This window comes from Oncorhynchus kisutch, linkage group LG23 (genome assembly GCF_002021735.2).
Source record: "Oncorhynchus kisutch isolate 150728-3 linkage group LG23, Okis_V2, whole genome shotgun sequence".
Lineage (NCBI taxonomy): Eukaryota > Metazoa > Chordata > Actinopteri > Salmoniformes > Salmonidae > Oncorhynchus > Oncorhynchus kisutch.
This window is the reverse complement of record NC_034196.2, coordinates 7,695,962-7,709,899: the sequence shown is the minus strand read 5'-3', so window position 1 is coordinate 7,709,899 and position 13,938 is coordinate 7,695,962. Positions and strand designations below refer to the sequence as shown.

The 13,938-nt window shown below is 40.2% G+C and overlaps 2 protein-coding genes across 3 annotated transcripts in view; one reads left to right on the top strand and one right to left on the bottom strand.

Moving 5' to 3' along the window:
- tmem232 (transmembrane protein 232) overlaps positions 1-6,901 on the bottom strand; it is a 19,908-nt gene extending 13,007 nt beyond the window's left edge. The window contains exons 1-6 of one of the 2 annotated variants that reach the window (XM_020457465.2): positions 6,556-6,901; positions 6,106-6,217; positions 5,257-5,362; positions 4,797-4,954; positions 4,536-4,635; positions 4,252-4,373 (exon numbers count right to left, since the gene is read on the bottom strand). In XM_020457465.2, coding sequence (XP_020313054.1) covers positions 4,252-4,373; positions 4,536-4,635; positions 4,797-4,954; positions 5,257-5,362; positions 6,106-6,217; positions 6,556-6,686 — 729 coding nt within the window. In that variant the 5' untranslated portion in view covers positions 6,687-6,901. The remainder of the gene's footprint in view (positions 1-4,251; positions 4,374-4,535; positions 4,636-4,796; positions 4,955-5,256; positions 5,363-6,105; positions 6,218-6,555) is intronic. The other variant, XM_020457466.2, reaches the window with a different exon arrangement.
- slc25a46 (solute carrier family 25 member 46) lies at positions 6,891-13,938 on the top strand. The gene is made up of 8 exons (XM_020457474.2): positions 6,891-7,386; positions 10,245-10,287; positions 10,464-10,521; positions 10,730-10,807; positions 10,974-11,074; positions 11,319-11,375; positions 11,631-11,688; positions 12,565-13,938. Exons 1-8 carry the CDS (start codon positions 7,137-7,139, stop codon positions 13,138-13,140), a joined length of 1,221 nt encoding a protein of 406 aa, XP_020313063.1. The 5' UTR covers positions 6,891-7,136; the 3' UTR covers positions 13,141-13,938.

Below are 13,938 nucleotides of genomic sequence, written 5' to 3'. Positions count from 1 at the left end.
TGCGGGCGATTCCCTGATCCACCTCTACGCAGACGACACCATTCTATATACTTCCGGCCCATCCTTGGACACTGTGCTATCTAACCTCCAAACGAGCTTCAATGCCATACAACACTCCTTCCGTGGCCTCCAACTGCTCTTAAACGCTAGTAAAACCAAATGCATGCTTTTCAACCGATCGCTGCCTGCACCCGCATGCCCGACTAGCATCACCACCATGGATGGTTCCGACCTTGAATATGTGGAAACCTATAAGTACCTAGGTGTCTGGCTAGACTGTAAACTCTCCTTCCAGACTCATATCAAACATCTCCAAACAACAAAGCCTCCTTCACTCACGCCGCCAAACTTATCCTAGTAAAACTGACTATCTAACCGATCGTCGACTTCGGCGATGTCATCTACAAAATTGCTTCCAACACTCTACTCAGCAAACTGGATGCAGTTTATCACAGTGCCATCTGTTTTGTCACTAAAGCACCTTATACCACCCACCACTGCGACTTGTATGCTCTAGTTGGCTGGCCCTCGCTACATATTCGTCGCCAGACCCACTGGCTCCAGGTCATCTACAAGTCCATGCTAGGTAAAGCTCCGCCTTATCTCAGTTCACTGGTCACGATGGCAACACCCATCCGTAGCACGCACTCCAGCAGGTGTATCTCACTGATCATCCCTAAAGCCAACACCTCATTTGGCCGCCTTTCGTTCCAGTACTCTGCTGCCTGTGACTGGAACGAATTGCAAAAATCGCTGAAGTTGGAGACTTTTACCTCCCTCACCAACTTCAAACATCTGCTATCTGAGCAGTTAACCGATCGCTGCAGCTGTACATAGTCTATTGGTAAATAGCCACCCATTTTCACCTACCTCATCCCCATACTGTTTTTATTTATTTACTTTTCTGCTCTTTTGCACACCAATATCTCTACCTGTACATGACCATCTGATCATTTATCACTCCAGTGATAATCTGCAAAATTGTAATTATTCGCCTACCTCCTCATGCCTTTTGCACACAATGTATATAGACTCCCCTTTTTTTCTACTGTGTTATTGACTTGTTAATTGTTTACTCCATGTGTAACTCTGTGTTGTCTGTTCACACTGCTATGCTTTATCTTGGCCAGGTCGCAGTTGCAAATGAGAACTTGTTCTCAACTAGCCTACCTGGTTAAATAAAGGTGAAATAAAAAATAAAATAAAAAATCTACAGATTGGAATGTCCACAGTGAAAGGTGTTCTACATTGGACGGACAAAGAGAAGCCTTCAAGACCGCTTAGCGGAACACAAGTACGCCATTTGGGTAGGCAATGAAGACTACCCCATGGCAAGTCACTACAAGTCCTTGCACCAGAACAACCCTGCCTCCCTACAAGCTATGGGTATTGATCATGTTCCGGGCCTCAATTAGAAAAGGGGACTGTCTTCAACAACTAAACCAAAGGGAAGGTTTTTGAAATTTACAAACGACTGGCCACTGAATACCCTGGTTTAAATGAAGATATGGATTTCTCACCTTTCCTGTAGGGTCGTGAGAGGTCCCTTTGTTGTCATCTAGTGGACATATTGCTCAACTACCCTCAGCTATGTTTAGACTGCTGTGGTCCATTTGCTAGTGGACTATAAAATAGATGGCTCTCCTATTCTTAACACTTTGCCCAGTCATGTTCAAGGTTAGAACTACCTTTCTAGGTGTTCTGATGCTTGATTAGCATTTTTGATAACATATCTACAGTATTAAAAAAATGTTTTATGTATGTGTATTGTATTGCTTACTAGGGTTGTCCAGTGAATTCTGTAACCACTACCTCTTCAAATCAGGGTTGATTGGAAAAAGCTGTTCAAAAGAGGACATTGTATTATCATATCTTTGTACTCCCTGAAGAAGGCCATGCAGCCAAAACGCATCAGAGTTTTTAAACTTTGTTTCCATTGAACATGCCATACAAATAAAGGCATTTTAATTAATTATATGAAGAGTGCCTTGGTCCTCCTTTTCTTTTGATGACCAATTTACACCTTTTACCAGAGAGCACCTTCTGTCTACCAAAACCTGCCATTGTGTACCTTAGTAGCTTCCGTCTACCAAAACCTACTATTGTGTACCTTAGCAGCTTCTGTCGACAAAAACCTACTATTGTGTACCTTAGCAGCTTCTGTCTACCAAAACCTACCATTGTGAACCTTAGTAGCTTCTGTCTACCAAAACCTACTATTGTGTACCTTAGCACCTTCTGTCTACCAAAACCTACTATTGTGTACCTTAGCAGCTTCTGTCTACAAAAACCTACTATTGTGTACCTTAGCAGCTTCTGTCGACAAAAACCTACTATTGTGTACCTTAGCAGCTTCTGTCTACCAAAACCTACCATTGTGAACCTTAGTAGCTTCTGTCTACCAAAACCTACTATTGTGTACCTTAGCACCTTCTGTCTACCAAAACCTACTATTGTGTACCTTAGCAGCTTCTGTCTACAAAAACCTACTATTGTGAACCTTAGCAGCTTCTGTCTACAAAAACCTACTATTGTGAACCTTAGCACCTTCTGTCGACAAAAACCTACTATTGTGAACCTTAGCACCTTCTGTCTACAAAAACCTACTATTGTGAACCTTAGCACCGTCTGTCTACAAAAACCTACTATTGTGATCCTTAGCAGCGCTTCCCTTCTTTTTTTTTTTTCACCTGAACTGTGGTTTTTAATTTTCCACCCTGGTCATAGGTCGTAGCCATGTCAAAATACATAGCATTGCATTAGCTTTAAAAAAGTAACATTTTCCTGGAGGAGGACCCCCCCAGTCCCTCGTCTAGCGGTTGTGCCAGGGGGCAATGAAATTCACATAGCAAATCTCACTCCGAGCTTTCTTCAAAAGTTGGCAGGCCTGTGGGTGTATCCAAATAAATGTCACTAGAAAACAGCTTAAACAAATGCAAATGCAGCTACTTAGCTGTTATTCTGGCTGCACTGTTTGACGTGACTGTAAGTTAGCTGCAGTTGACTAGCTAGCAAGCAAGGGATAAGAAGGTTGCCAGCCAGTATGGCAATGGAACATTTGGAATGAACAACTGGGTCGCGTCCATAGATACAGAACAAAAAGACTTAACGACTGGGTCGCGTTTCTGGCAACCAAACCGATAGAACGAACGACCAGCCGGCTTGGGTAGCAACCATAGATTTGTGTCGGGACTATATCTCCTGAAAGGATGAAATAGTATGAATAAATGAATCAAAATACATTTTTTTATGAAAATATTTCAATCATTATTTGAATATGTTGGTAACCCGTTGTATAAAAGTGATAATGCCCTCGAAGGGGACGAACAACACCCGTGCCAATATTTCTTCCAAATACCGGTTTCGAGGGCATTATCGCTTAATTAGTCACCTAGATAAGTCATGTTGTGTTATGACACAGTGCAGAATTACACATATTGACATGCATTTGAGTGAACGTGAATACACTTTTCCAATGTTAATCTTACACTAATCTTAAACCAAAATCATTTTTGGGATAGACTGGATTTAAATGAATATATGCCACTTAGAAGAGTATTATCCAAAGCAACTTTTTCTACCAGCAGCACTGGTAGAAAAAGTACCCAATTGTCATACTTGAGTAAAAGTTAAGATACGATAAGATGAGTCATTTTCTATGCAGGTAAAAGTGAGTCACCCAGTAAAATACTACTTGAGTAAAAGTCTAAAGCTATATCATCTTAAATGTAATTGCTAAAATGTACTTCAGTATCAAAAGTAAAGTATAATTAATTTCAAATTCCTTATATTAAGCAAACTAGACGGAACCATATTCTTGTTTTTTTTATTTTAAATGTATGGATAGCCAGGAGCACACTCAAACACTCAGACATAATTTATAAACGAAGCACGTCTGTTTAGTGAGATCAGAGGCAGTAGGGATGACCGGGGATGTTCTCTTGAGAAGTGTGTGAATTGGACCATTTTCCAGTACTGCTAAGCATTCAAAATGTAACGAGTACTTTTGGATGTCAGGGAAAATGTATGGAGTAAAAAGTGCATGATTTTCTTTCGGAATGTAGTGAAGTAAAAGTATAAGTTGTCCAAAAATATAAAAAGTAAAGTACAGATACAACGACCTAAGTAGTACTTTAAAGTACTTTTACTTGATCAAGGGTATATACTATGGGCAGCGCTCTTAACAACTGTTCCATCAGGACCAAAATAAATATTTTAGGAGATTTGTTAGAATTTGTATGTAACTCTTACTGATGCTGAATCATCTTCAAAAGGTTCCAGTCCACAAATGATCTCCCCTGAACGTAACATGAAGTGCACTGAGAGCAAGATGTTTGGATACGGTTGGTAGCATGGCTCACACTGAGACAGAGCTAAAAAGGGAAACAGTTTACAGCCATTAGTTGTGTTTTTCAACAACACAGTTCACATCAATTGGTAGAACCTGCATGGGAACACACACAATAATTACACTATTACAGGATATTGCTATGCAAAAGTAGAATGAATCACTATTTATCCATCTAGTACTCTACCTTTTAAAAAAACGTGAAGATGGGATTTGCTTCTTTGGTATCCACTCAGGTTTCCAGAGATGTGAAAGAGAAATAGTCTCAAGAAGACCAAATATCCCAGCTAAAAGAGCACAATAAAGTTGCAAAGGTGAACTAAATATAATACAATTCAAGTTCTTACCCTGTTTTAGGAGTATGGCTGTTCTGTAAACTTGTTACATAAGACATTTTTTCCCACACAGTGACACGTACTTAAAAGAAACCTAGATCTGTCCACTCTACCTTCAATATCTTCACTTCGCAGGTGTACAAATTGGGCTTCTGGGACGTATCAGTACAGACCCAGTACAAGACTGACTCTCCCAGGTAAAAGAGGGCGGGAATCTGTTCTTCATGCACTGGAGCATGGTCCAGTGACATCAGAAGGGAATCCAGGGAATCTAAAGAGGTAACGCAATGTTTGTCTTGATTTAAACAAAAACAGTATGTGTTAACAGCTATGGCATTAACATATTATTCATAATCATTATAATTACCAAGGCCCTAAATCTTTCCTGGCCATGTGACCTGACCAGGAAATCCTCTAGGCTCTAATTACATAGTTATAGTAATCTATAGGGCCCTGGGTTTTTAATGGTCAGGTCAAATGGTCAGGAAAGAAATCAGGGCCCGGCCCAATCATTACAGTACAGTTATTGAAAAGTGCACTCTATGCACATTAGGTCTCTCAATAATAACCTACCATTTTGAATTTTACCACGGCACAAACCAAGCAACAGCAGCTCTGCCCATGCCAGAGGAAGCTGAACGTGGTAGCCCTCACCCATGCATTTCAGTCCAGCTCTGCGCTGTTGAGGAAAAATATGATTACCGTGAGGTGTACAGCAGGGCTGGGGTCAATTCAGAAAGTAAACCAAATTCCTATGCCAAACTTTCCTAATTGAAACGCAAGAAGAGAATTGGAATTGAGAATTGGAATTTCAATGTACTTCCTGAATTGACTGGAATTTAAATGGAATTGGCCCCAACCGTAGTGTCCAGTTAAATAGCCACACATATTTGATTTTGTCACCATCTGCTGGGAAATCTGTGAACTGTCACGGAAAATGGTTGAGAAATGAATGCGGGACATGCGGGACATTGACAGGCTGCGTTCAGTACGAAAAACATTATGGTACGTCCAATTAAACGGGAAAGGGGGAGGGTTGGGGAACGCTTTCAGCATGGCCGCTCCCCTTTAAATACGTACCTTCAAAGTCTGTCCAAGAAATTTGAAGAACGTTTTGGAGAAATGTGTTGTTCAGTACAAACCACTAGGCAGAGTAGCCTAGTGGTTAGAGCGTTGGACTAGTAACCGGAAGGTTGCAAGTTCAAACCCCCGAGCTGACAAGGTACTAATCTGTCGTTCTACCCCTGAACAGGCAGTTAACCCACTGTTCCTAGGCCGTCATTGAAAATAAGAATGTCAACTGACTTGCCTAGTTAAAATAAAGGTGTAATGTAACACACGTTTAAACGAACTGAACGCACCCCTGGATTGTTTGAAAATTAAAATATGAGCATTTATTATTAGGTAAGTCCAGGTAAACACCTTGCTTCGGCTAAGTAGTTGTCGTGCCAGCTCATTATACTTTTCTTGTTCCTCAGAGCCATGGGAATTGTTGTACTTTCTGATAAACTCCTCTGTTATTTCAAATGGGTTTCTGTAAAATAGATACATTTTGCCATACAGTAGGCATATGTGAAGACAACAAACTTACAGTAGTAGGCTATGCATTTTTTTTTTACGAAGGGGTATGGGTATATACATTTTACAAAAATATATCGAGATTGAAACAGTAAAACATAATTCTGGCAGTCGCCTAAATTGAGCTCCCCCAGTCTAGCTCATTTTGCAGAGACAGAGCTTGAACCAGCAACACTGAGGTTATTGGGCAAGTTCACCACCACCTGTGCCATATGGTCCAGACCTTTACACACATATAGGCTACATTACTTCATTAAAATCAAAAAGGGACAGTGCAGTAAACTCAGTCCTTACCTGGTAGCCTTTGAATTGGTTGTGATTGTTATTTCCTGAGCTTTTTTGAAAAGTCTTTTTTGCAAATCCTCTTTGTGTGTTTGGGAAATTATACCCAAATTATGGACAACTGGAACTTTAATTATAGGCATTTTGCACAGTTTTATAAATACAAAATGACAACATTGGCAGCTTTCATCATTTTGTAGACACCTGTTTTCCTCGCCTACGTCTATGGAATTTCACTCTCATCTCGTGTACATCTGTCTCGTTTGTTTGCTGTGTTTCCATGGACGCATGACAGCGATGTCAAGTGCACAAAAAATGCATATCCCACAATGCAATTTGGACGCGGAATAGAACGAAACCACTTCCGGTTGATCAGTTGACAGTTCATTCGCGTTGTTTTGCTAGCTATATAGTTAGCTATCTAACGACGTCATTTAGAGTGGCTAGCTTGCTAGCGGGCGAAATTGATGTTATACAGTGGTTTCGTTTTATATTTCATGTGTTCCTCGTAGATTTTGAGAGCGATATAGTTACACACATTTGACCAATCGTGATACCAGGGAGCTGTCACTCCTATTTAGCTCTCAGGCAGCATGACTTCTCGGCGTCCGGACAATTTCGATGGCTTAGGTTACAGGGGTAGGGAGGATACGGCTTTCAGTGGGGGTTACAGTGGAAGGTCATTTAATAATTCCTCTAGTGTTGACCTACAGAATTGGGTAACAACACCGCCAGATATTCCAGGTAGCCGAAATTTGCATTTTGATGACCGCACGCCCCCATTTGAGGCGGCCCCTGCAGCGCCTGGTGCTCAAGATACCCTGCCCACGGCTCCTCCATCCGGTAGGGGATCGACATCATGATCATTCCAGCAATGCTGGCCCTTTTCTTTAACAGCAACGGCACCGACACAGTATCATCACTGGGTCATGAGTGTTTCGAAAGTGAAAGCATTCACACATTTCAGCTGGCGAGCTAACGTTAGCTTTTAAATGTTAGCAGAGTCCGTGTCAGTAGAAGACGCTTTTCTTCTTCGCCTTGAAATCTATATTTACAATAATTTACCAGTCACAGCTGATATGTGTGCAATATAGGGATTCAGTGACATTGAAGTACCAAACAATTGAAGTACAGAGCACAAAGTAGGCCTATAACGTTTATTTATATATATATATATATATATATATATATATATATATATAAATAACAGTTTTATGGCTGAGGTATTGTTCTTTATTGCATGTACAATTGGGCCGTTAGTGTCCAACCAAGTCCAGAGAAAGATGGCTGACAGCCATTTATGTTGTCAGACAAGACCAAGAGAGAGGGAGGCTAGAGTAGACCAAGGTGCAGTTCTCAAGTAGGCAACATGGCCTACTGGAACATCTAGAGTGCAACAGAAATCTAAATGCCTATCATTCATATATTATAAAGTCACTTTTCTGGTTATTTGTACCTTTTAGGTTAGTTGTGGATTTGTGAACATTGATTGATGTCAATTAGGCTTACACTACAGCTAATGGCATATTGTTGACAGCTCAGGAGGGAGTATATTGTGGGTGTCTTTAACAATGGTAATTTCCATGTAAAACGGACCATGAGCAACAACATATGAAGTTCATAGGAGCATGTCAGATGAAAGCTAAGTGTCTATTTTTTGTTGTTGAGAAAAGTAAGGCATACATACATTTTTCAACCATTTTCCATCCCATAGAGTTAACAAGTGAAGGTAGACCTTTCAATTAGTTATAGTGTTTTTACTAATATCAATTTTGGTAACAGAATTTCAGAAAAATTGTTAATGGAATTTCTACTATTGAATTGGATACATTGGGAAATCATAGTAGTCACAAACCACAGTTGGTTTGCTGCTACTGTCTTCCCTTCCACTGGCATTCTGTTATGTTCAGCTCATAACTGTTTTCTTTTTCTGTCGTCTGATGGTCAAAGCAATAGTGTGAAAAGTCTAGACAACCCCTCCCTCTCTCTCATCTCTTTCTCTCTCCAATGAATGTAACTTCCCCCGGCTCTTAATGAGACCTATCCATGAGCCCCCTCTCTTTCCATTTACTGTAACCAGCATCCTCACCCACTGCGCATCGACCGACACCGGATGTCCATGGACGTTTAGAAGTACTTGAGATTTGGTCAGTCTGCCTTGTCCAGCCTTGATTTCAACGTCCACAGACGTCTGGACCAGCCTTCATTTGTCCCAAAAATAGACGTCCATGACTGGTTCAGATTTGGTCCGATCCGTAAAGACGTCTATGTTCACAAGTTTGGACAGCACAGTACAGTTCATCTCCATCGTTCATTGAAGTTGATGGATCATTTATAACAAAACCTTTCAATATTGCCAATCATTTCAATGAACCATTTCACTAGTAAAGTGGAAAAACTCCAGGGAAACAACAACAGTGAACCATTATATCTTCGTATAAAAGATCTAATAATGAAAGTGAAGGATTGCCTGTTTAGAATTTGATCTAGTTCGTGTAGGAGAGTTGGAAAAACTATTGTTATCCCTTATGAAAGAAGATTGGTGTCAGAGTGCAGTACAATGCAGTTAGAGTGCAGTCTAATTGCAGTATGATGCAAATACTGTGTCCAAAATAACACTTTTTTTTGTTTTACTTCAGTAATTTTGCAGTGTAACTGCAGTTATTCTGCAATTACTGTGTTCAAAATACTACAGTTGACTGCACTTACTGCACTTTTACTGCAGTTTATACATTTTAATCTAATTGTGTATGGGTATTTATCAATAATGATAAGCCACCAGGTATTCTCAACCTTGATGGGAATGGTAGCAGACTGTATTGCCACCATTATTTGCTATATCTTTAACCAAAGCCTAAAGGAGTGTGTGTGTCCACAGACGTAGACGGAAGCCAAAGTAATTCCGCCTCCTAAAAATTGTAAAGCACCCTTTGCTGGCTCTAACAGCCACCCAATCAATTTGCTGCCTGTTCTTAGTAAACTGATGGAGAGAATTGTGTTTAACCAAATACAATGCTATTTTTCAGAGAACAAGTTAACTGCTGACTTTCAGCATGCGTATAGAGAAGTGCACTGAACTTGTACTGCACTGACCCAGATGACACATGATTGGTTAAAATAAATGGAAAATAACCTGCTAGCACATGGTTGGATAGTTATTTATCCAATAGAACCCAGAGAATATTCTTCAACGACAGCTTCTCTAAGATCAGATATGTCATCGTTGACACCCCATTCTTTCTGCAGACATCTTTTGAATCATCATTCTGAGTGGATATTTAATATTTTTGGGGAAATGCGGTGCGAAAACTGAGGGAGATTTTACCGAAATTCTGTTACCAAATTTTGCATCTGCGCAGTTCTTCCAGTAAATATGTTTTTGAAAAATGTTCAGTGTAGATGTTTTTTGTTTGGCATTGATTTCAAGTGAAAAATTCGGAGTCTCAGCGCAATTCCCATACTGTGGAATTGCCCACATCTGACGTGTGCCAGATACCCGGTTTGTAAACAACAAACACAGTTAAAATAGTCTGCTGCTACGCTACTCAATCTGTGACGCTCAAAATAGTTAAGAAACTATTACTTATTGAGTGACTATAGTCACTTGAGTGACTATTACTTATTAAAATAGAGCAATAAATAAGTTTTGCGATTAAATGTTGCTGTTTGATATTCACATGTATTTGTTCTTTCTCTTTCAGAGCAGTTGAACAGATTTGCTGGATTTGGTATCGGGCTTGCAAGGTAATTCCGTGTTATCCACGACGGTAGTTCACCAGTAATGTCAAGAGATGACTATAATCCAACATTGAATTCATAAGAAAGAGAAAAAACGACGAAAAGATATTTACGTCATTGAACATTCCATATACAGTAGAAGTGTAATATTCATTTATTCACACGATGACTTCTTCTTCCAGTCTCTTTACTGAAAATGTCCTGGCTCACCCTTGCATTGTGTTCCGTCGTCAGTGCCAGGTAAGCATACGGTCAGGTTAGATACTGTATGTGTTCCACCTCAGGTGTAGTCTGTAGACTTTTCTACCATACAATATATCAATCTTCCTGGGTATATCACAGTTGTCCATTAGAATGCTCCAGTGCGCTTGAAGTAAGTATGAATGAAGTAAGTAGTAATATTAAATGTTCATTATTCCTAATTCTGTTTTTTTTTTGTGGCTTCCAGGTCAATTATCATGCCAGGTGCTACCATCTGTCCCCATTGACTGCTGTTAGTGTGATGTATAATGTCACCAAGAGTCAGGTAATAAATGTTTTTCATGTTTCATGATCCCAAAAACCCAACATTCACAATTAGTCCTAACAGACAGTGTATCGCAAGAAAACGTTCAAAGGATATTGAAAATGTGAATTCGGGGCTGGCATTTTGTTTTTATGCCGGTATATTGTTGTGAATTCTCTGCTCGCAGGGTCCTAAGGCCTTATGGAAAGGAATGGGCAGCACCTTTGTGGTACAAGGAGTCACATTGGGCACAGAAGGCATCATTAGTGAATGTACTCCACTACCACGGTATGGATTATATTTTAGAGAAGAAACCTAGCTTACAGGTCGCAAGAAACCTAGCTAACGGGTCTGAACAAATATTCCACATACTTCAACAGTAACTGTTCAAGCAACACAAAAACTAGTTTCAACCAATCTTTTTAAATTCTTAACTATCACAATCCTGTTGAATCTCCTTATTTGAACATATGCAATAAATGAATATGAACTGGTACCGTGGATAGAGGTCTGACTATGTTTGTTTCCTCAGGGAACTCTCCCACAAATGGAACCCCAAGCAAGTTATTGGGCATTTGGTTCTGAAAGGGTAATAACATTTATTTGCTTTATAATGGATGGTTTTCATACTGTAAAAAGTAGTGACAAAGTATGTTTGGTGAAAGTGGGGATTCAGTTGCATAACTATTGATTGCCAATGGATATATTTCTCAAAACGGTGCAGTGTAATTGAAGGGACTTTACCCTTAGTAAATGCTGGTATCAGATGGTGTTGATAATATCTTTATTTCGGTAGAATGCTTTGATCTCTTGAACAGTCATTGTGTATCTCTCTTTCTTACAGTTTGACCTATGTGGTTGCCATGCCATTTTACTCAGCTAGTCTCATTGAAACTGTGCAGGTCAGTGAGTCCATACTTATATGAATGATGATCCGTTTGTGGTCGGTTGTATTTTGGCCACCCTTATCTTGTCCATCGGTATCGCATCTATAACTCCCCTCCACTGACTTCCCCTAAAACATAAAGATAATCGTGAGCGTGAAGACAGTGGTGTAAAGTACTTAAATAAAAATACTTTAAAGTACTGCTTATGTAGTTTTTTATTTATATTTTTGACAAATTTTACTTCTATGTTTACTAAAGAAAATAATGTACTTTTTACTCCATACATTTTCCCTTACACCCAAAATTCATAGCAGGACAGGAAAATGGTCTAATTCATGCACTTATCAAGAGAACATCCCTGGTCATCCCTATTGCCTCTGATCTGGCGGACTCACTCATTTAAAATGCTTTGTTTGTAAATGATGTATGAGTGTGCCCCTGGATATCGGTACATTTTAAAAACAAAGTGGTGCCGTCTGATTTGCTTAATATAAGGAATTTGAAATGATTTTTACTTTTGATACTTAAGTATATTTTAAAACAAATACTTTTAGACTTACTCAAGTAGTATTTTACTGGGTGACTTTCACTTTTACTTGAGTAACTTTCTATTAAGGTATCTATACTCTTACTCAAGTATGACAATTGGGTAATTTCCTACCACTGTGTGAAGATTATCGTTCTTCCAGAAAAGATAAAGATAAAAGATAAATATGATCTTTATGTTTTTGGGAAACTCCACCTTTGTCAGTATCAAAGAATCAGTACATTTTACGATTCCTTCGCAGATCTGGTCATTCCAATCTAAACACACAAGCAAATGTAATTTCAGGCCGTTCTTAACTATTCTGCCATACCATACCAATGCTGTCCCTTGTTGTGTGTCCCCAGAGTGAGATCATCCGGGACAACCCTGGCATCCTGGACTGTGTGAAGGAGGGTGTGGGCCGGGTCATGGGCATGGGCATCCCCCACAGCAAGCGCCTGCTGCCCCTGTGGGGCCTCATGCTCCCCACCGTGCTCCACGGGGTCCTCCACTATGTGGTGAGCTCCACCGTGCAGAAGCTGGTGCTCTTCCTCCTGCGCCGGAGGAGCCCGGCCAAACAGCCCGTGGACGGCTCGGAGACCGTCCAGACCATGCTGGACGCCTACTTCCCTGAACTCATGGCCAGTTTCGTGGCCAGTCTGTGTGCCGACGTCCTCCTCTATCCACTGGAGACGGTGATGCACAGGCTCCACATCCAGGGCACGCGCACCATCATCGACAACACGGACCTGGGCTTTGAGGTCCTGCCCATCAACACGCAGTATGAGGGTATCAGGGACTGTGTGAATGTGATCCGGCGAGAGGAGGGAGCCCTGGGATTCTACAAAGGCTTCGGCTCCATCGTGGTGCAGTACTCGCTACACGCCGCCGTGCTGCAGATCACCAAGGTGATCTATTCCACCTTGCTGAAAAACGCTTAAAGCAAAACAATGGAATATATTCCTAAATGTTTTTAGGGGCGGTGGTTCCCCCCTTTGAAACCTGTTTTTTTTCTTCTCACGTGAGTCAGGGTTGTGCTCACTGCAGATGATGTTGTCCTAAAAAGAAAATGGAGGAAAAAAGGAAAATACCAAAAGATGACTTGTTTTTTTCTGTCCAAAAGCACATTTCAAGTGTTTGCCGAGAGTGGTGTCACCACTTCCACTGTGTCACAAAGCACCTGATATGTTCTATAACGTATGGCATCAACAAATATCCCCAAATAGTCATGGAAGTTAAGTGTATATTTCCTTCTATCTGTCAAACAAACTCATCCTGGCATCCTGGCAAGTATCAGTCAGTAGTCTTCTCTGCAAATCATGTTGACACACTCTTTCTTTGTGCTTTTCTGCTTTGTATGAATGTGACAATCTGTTGGTTTTGGGTTTGTGTTAGCACTAGCAGATGATGGATTGTGCCAGAAATGTATGTACAGAATGTCTTTAAATTATTATTTGCTTTAGGAGTGATAATGTTGTGTGTGTGTAGGTATGTATCAAGTTGTTCACATTTTGGAATCCACAGAGTACAGTGCATTGTAAATTTAGGAACAATTTAAAGATATTTAGTACGAGACTAGGAACATGAGCAGATAATGTATAATTTGTGCAGATGGATGATTGAGTTCAGGGATTTTAAATTATTGAACTGCCTCTAAGTGTTTAAGGACTTTACTTTCAGAGTAGGGAAATGTATAAGATCGCTTGAGAACCTTGCTAAAATTAAATGGCTGACTTATA

Excerpts from the sequence above, each read along its gene's own strand:
- slc25a46 (XM_020457474.2), top strand. The coding sequence starts at position 7,137 with ATGACTTCTCGGCGTCCGGACAATTTCGATGGCTTAGGTTACAGGGGT. Across the intron at positions 7,387-10,244 it reads GCCCACGGCTCCTCCATCCG|AGCAGTTGAACAGATTTGCT; the intron begins GTAGGGGATCGA and ends TTTCTCTTTCAG. Across the intron at positions 11,075-11,318 it reads GAATGTACTCCACTACCACG|GGAACTCTCCCACAAATGGA; the intron begins GTATGGATTATA and ends TTGTTTCCTCAG.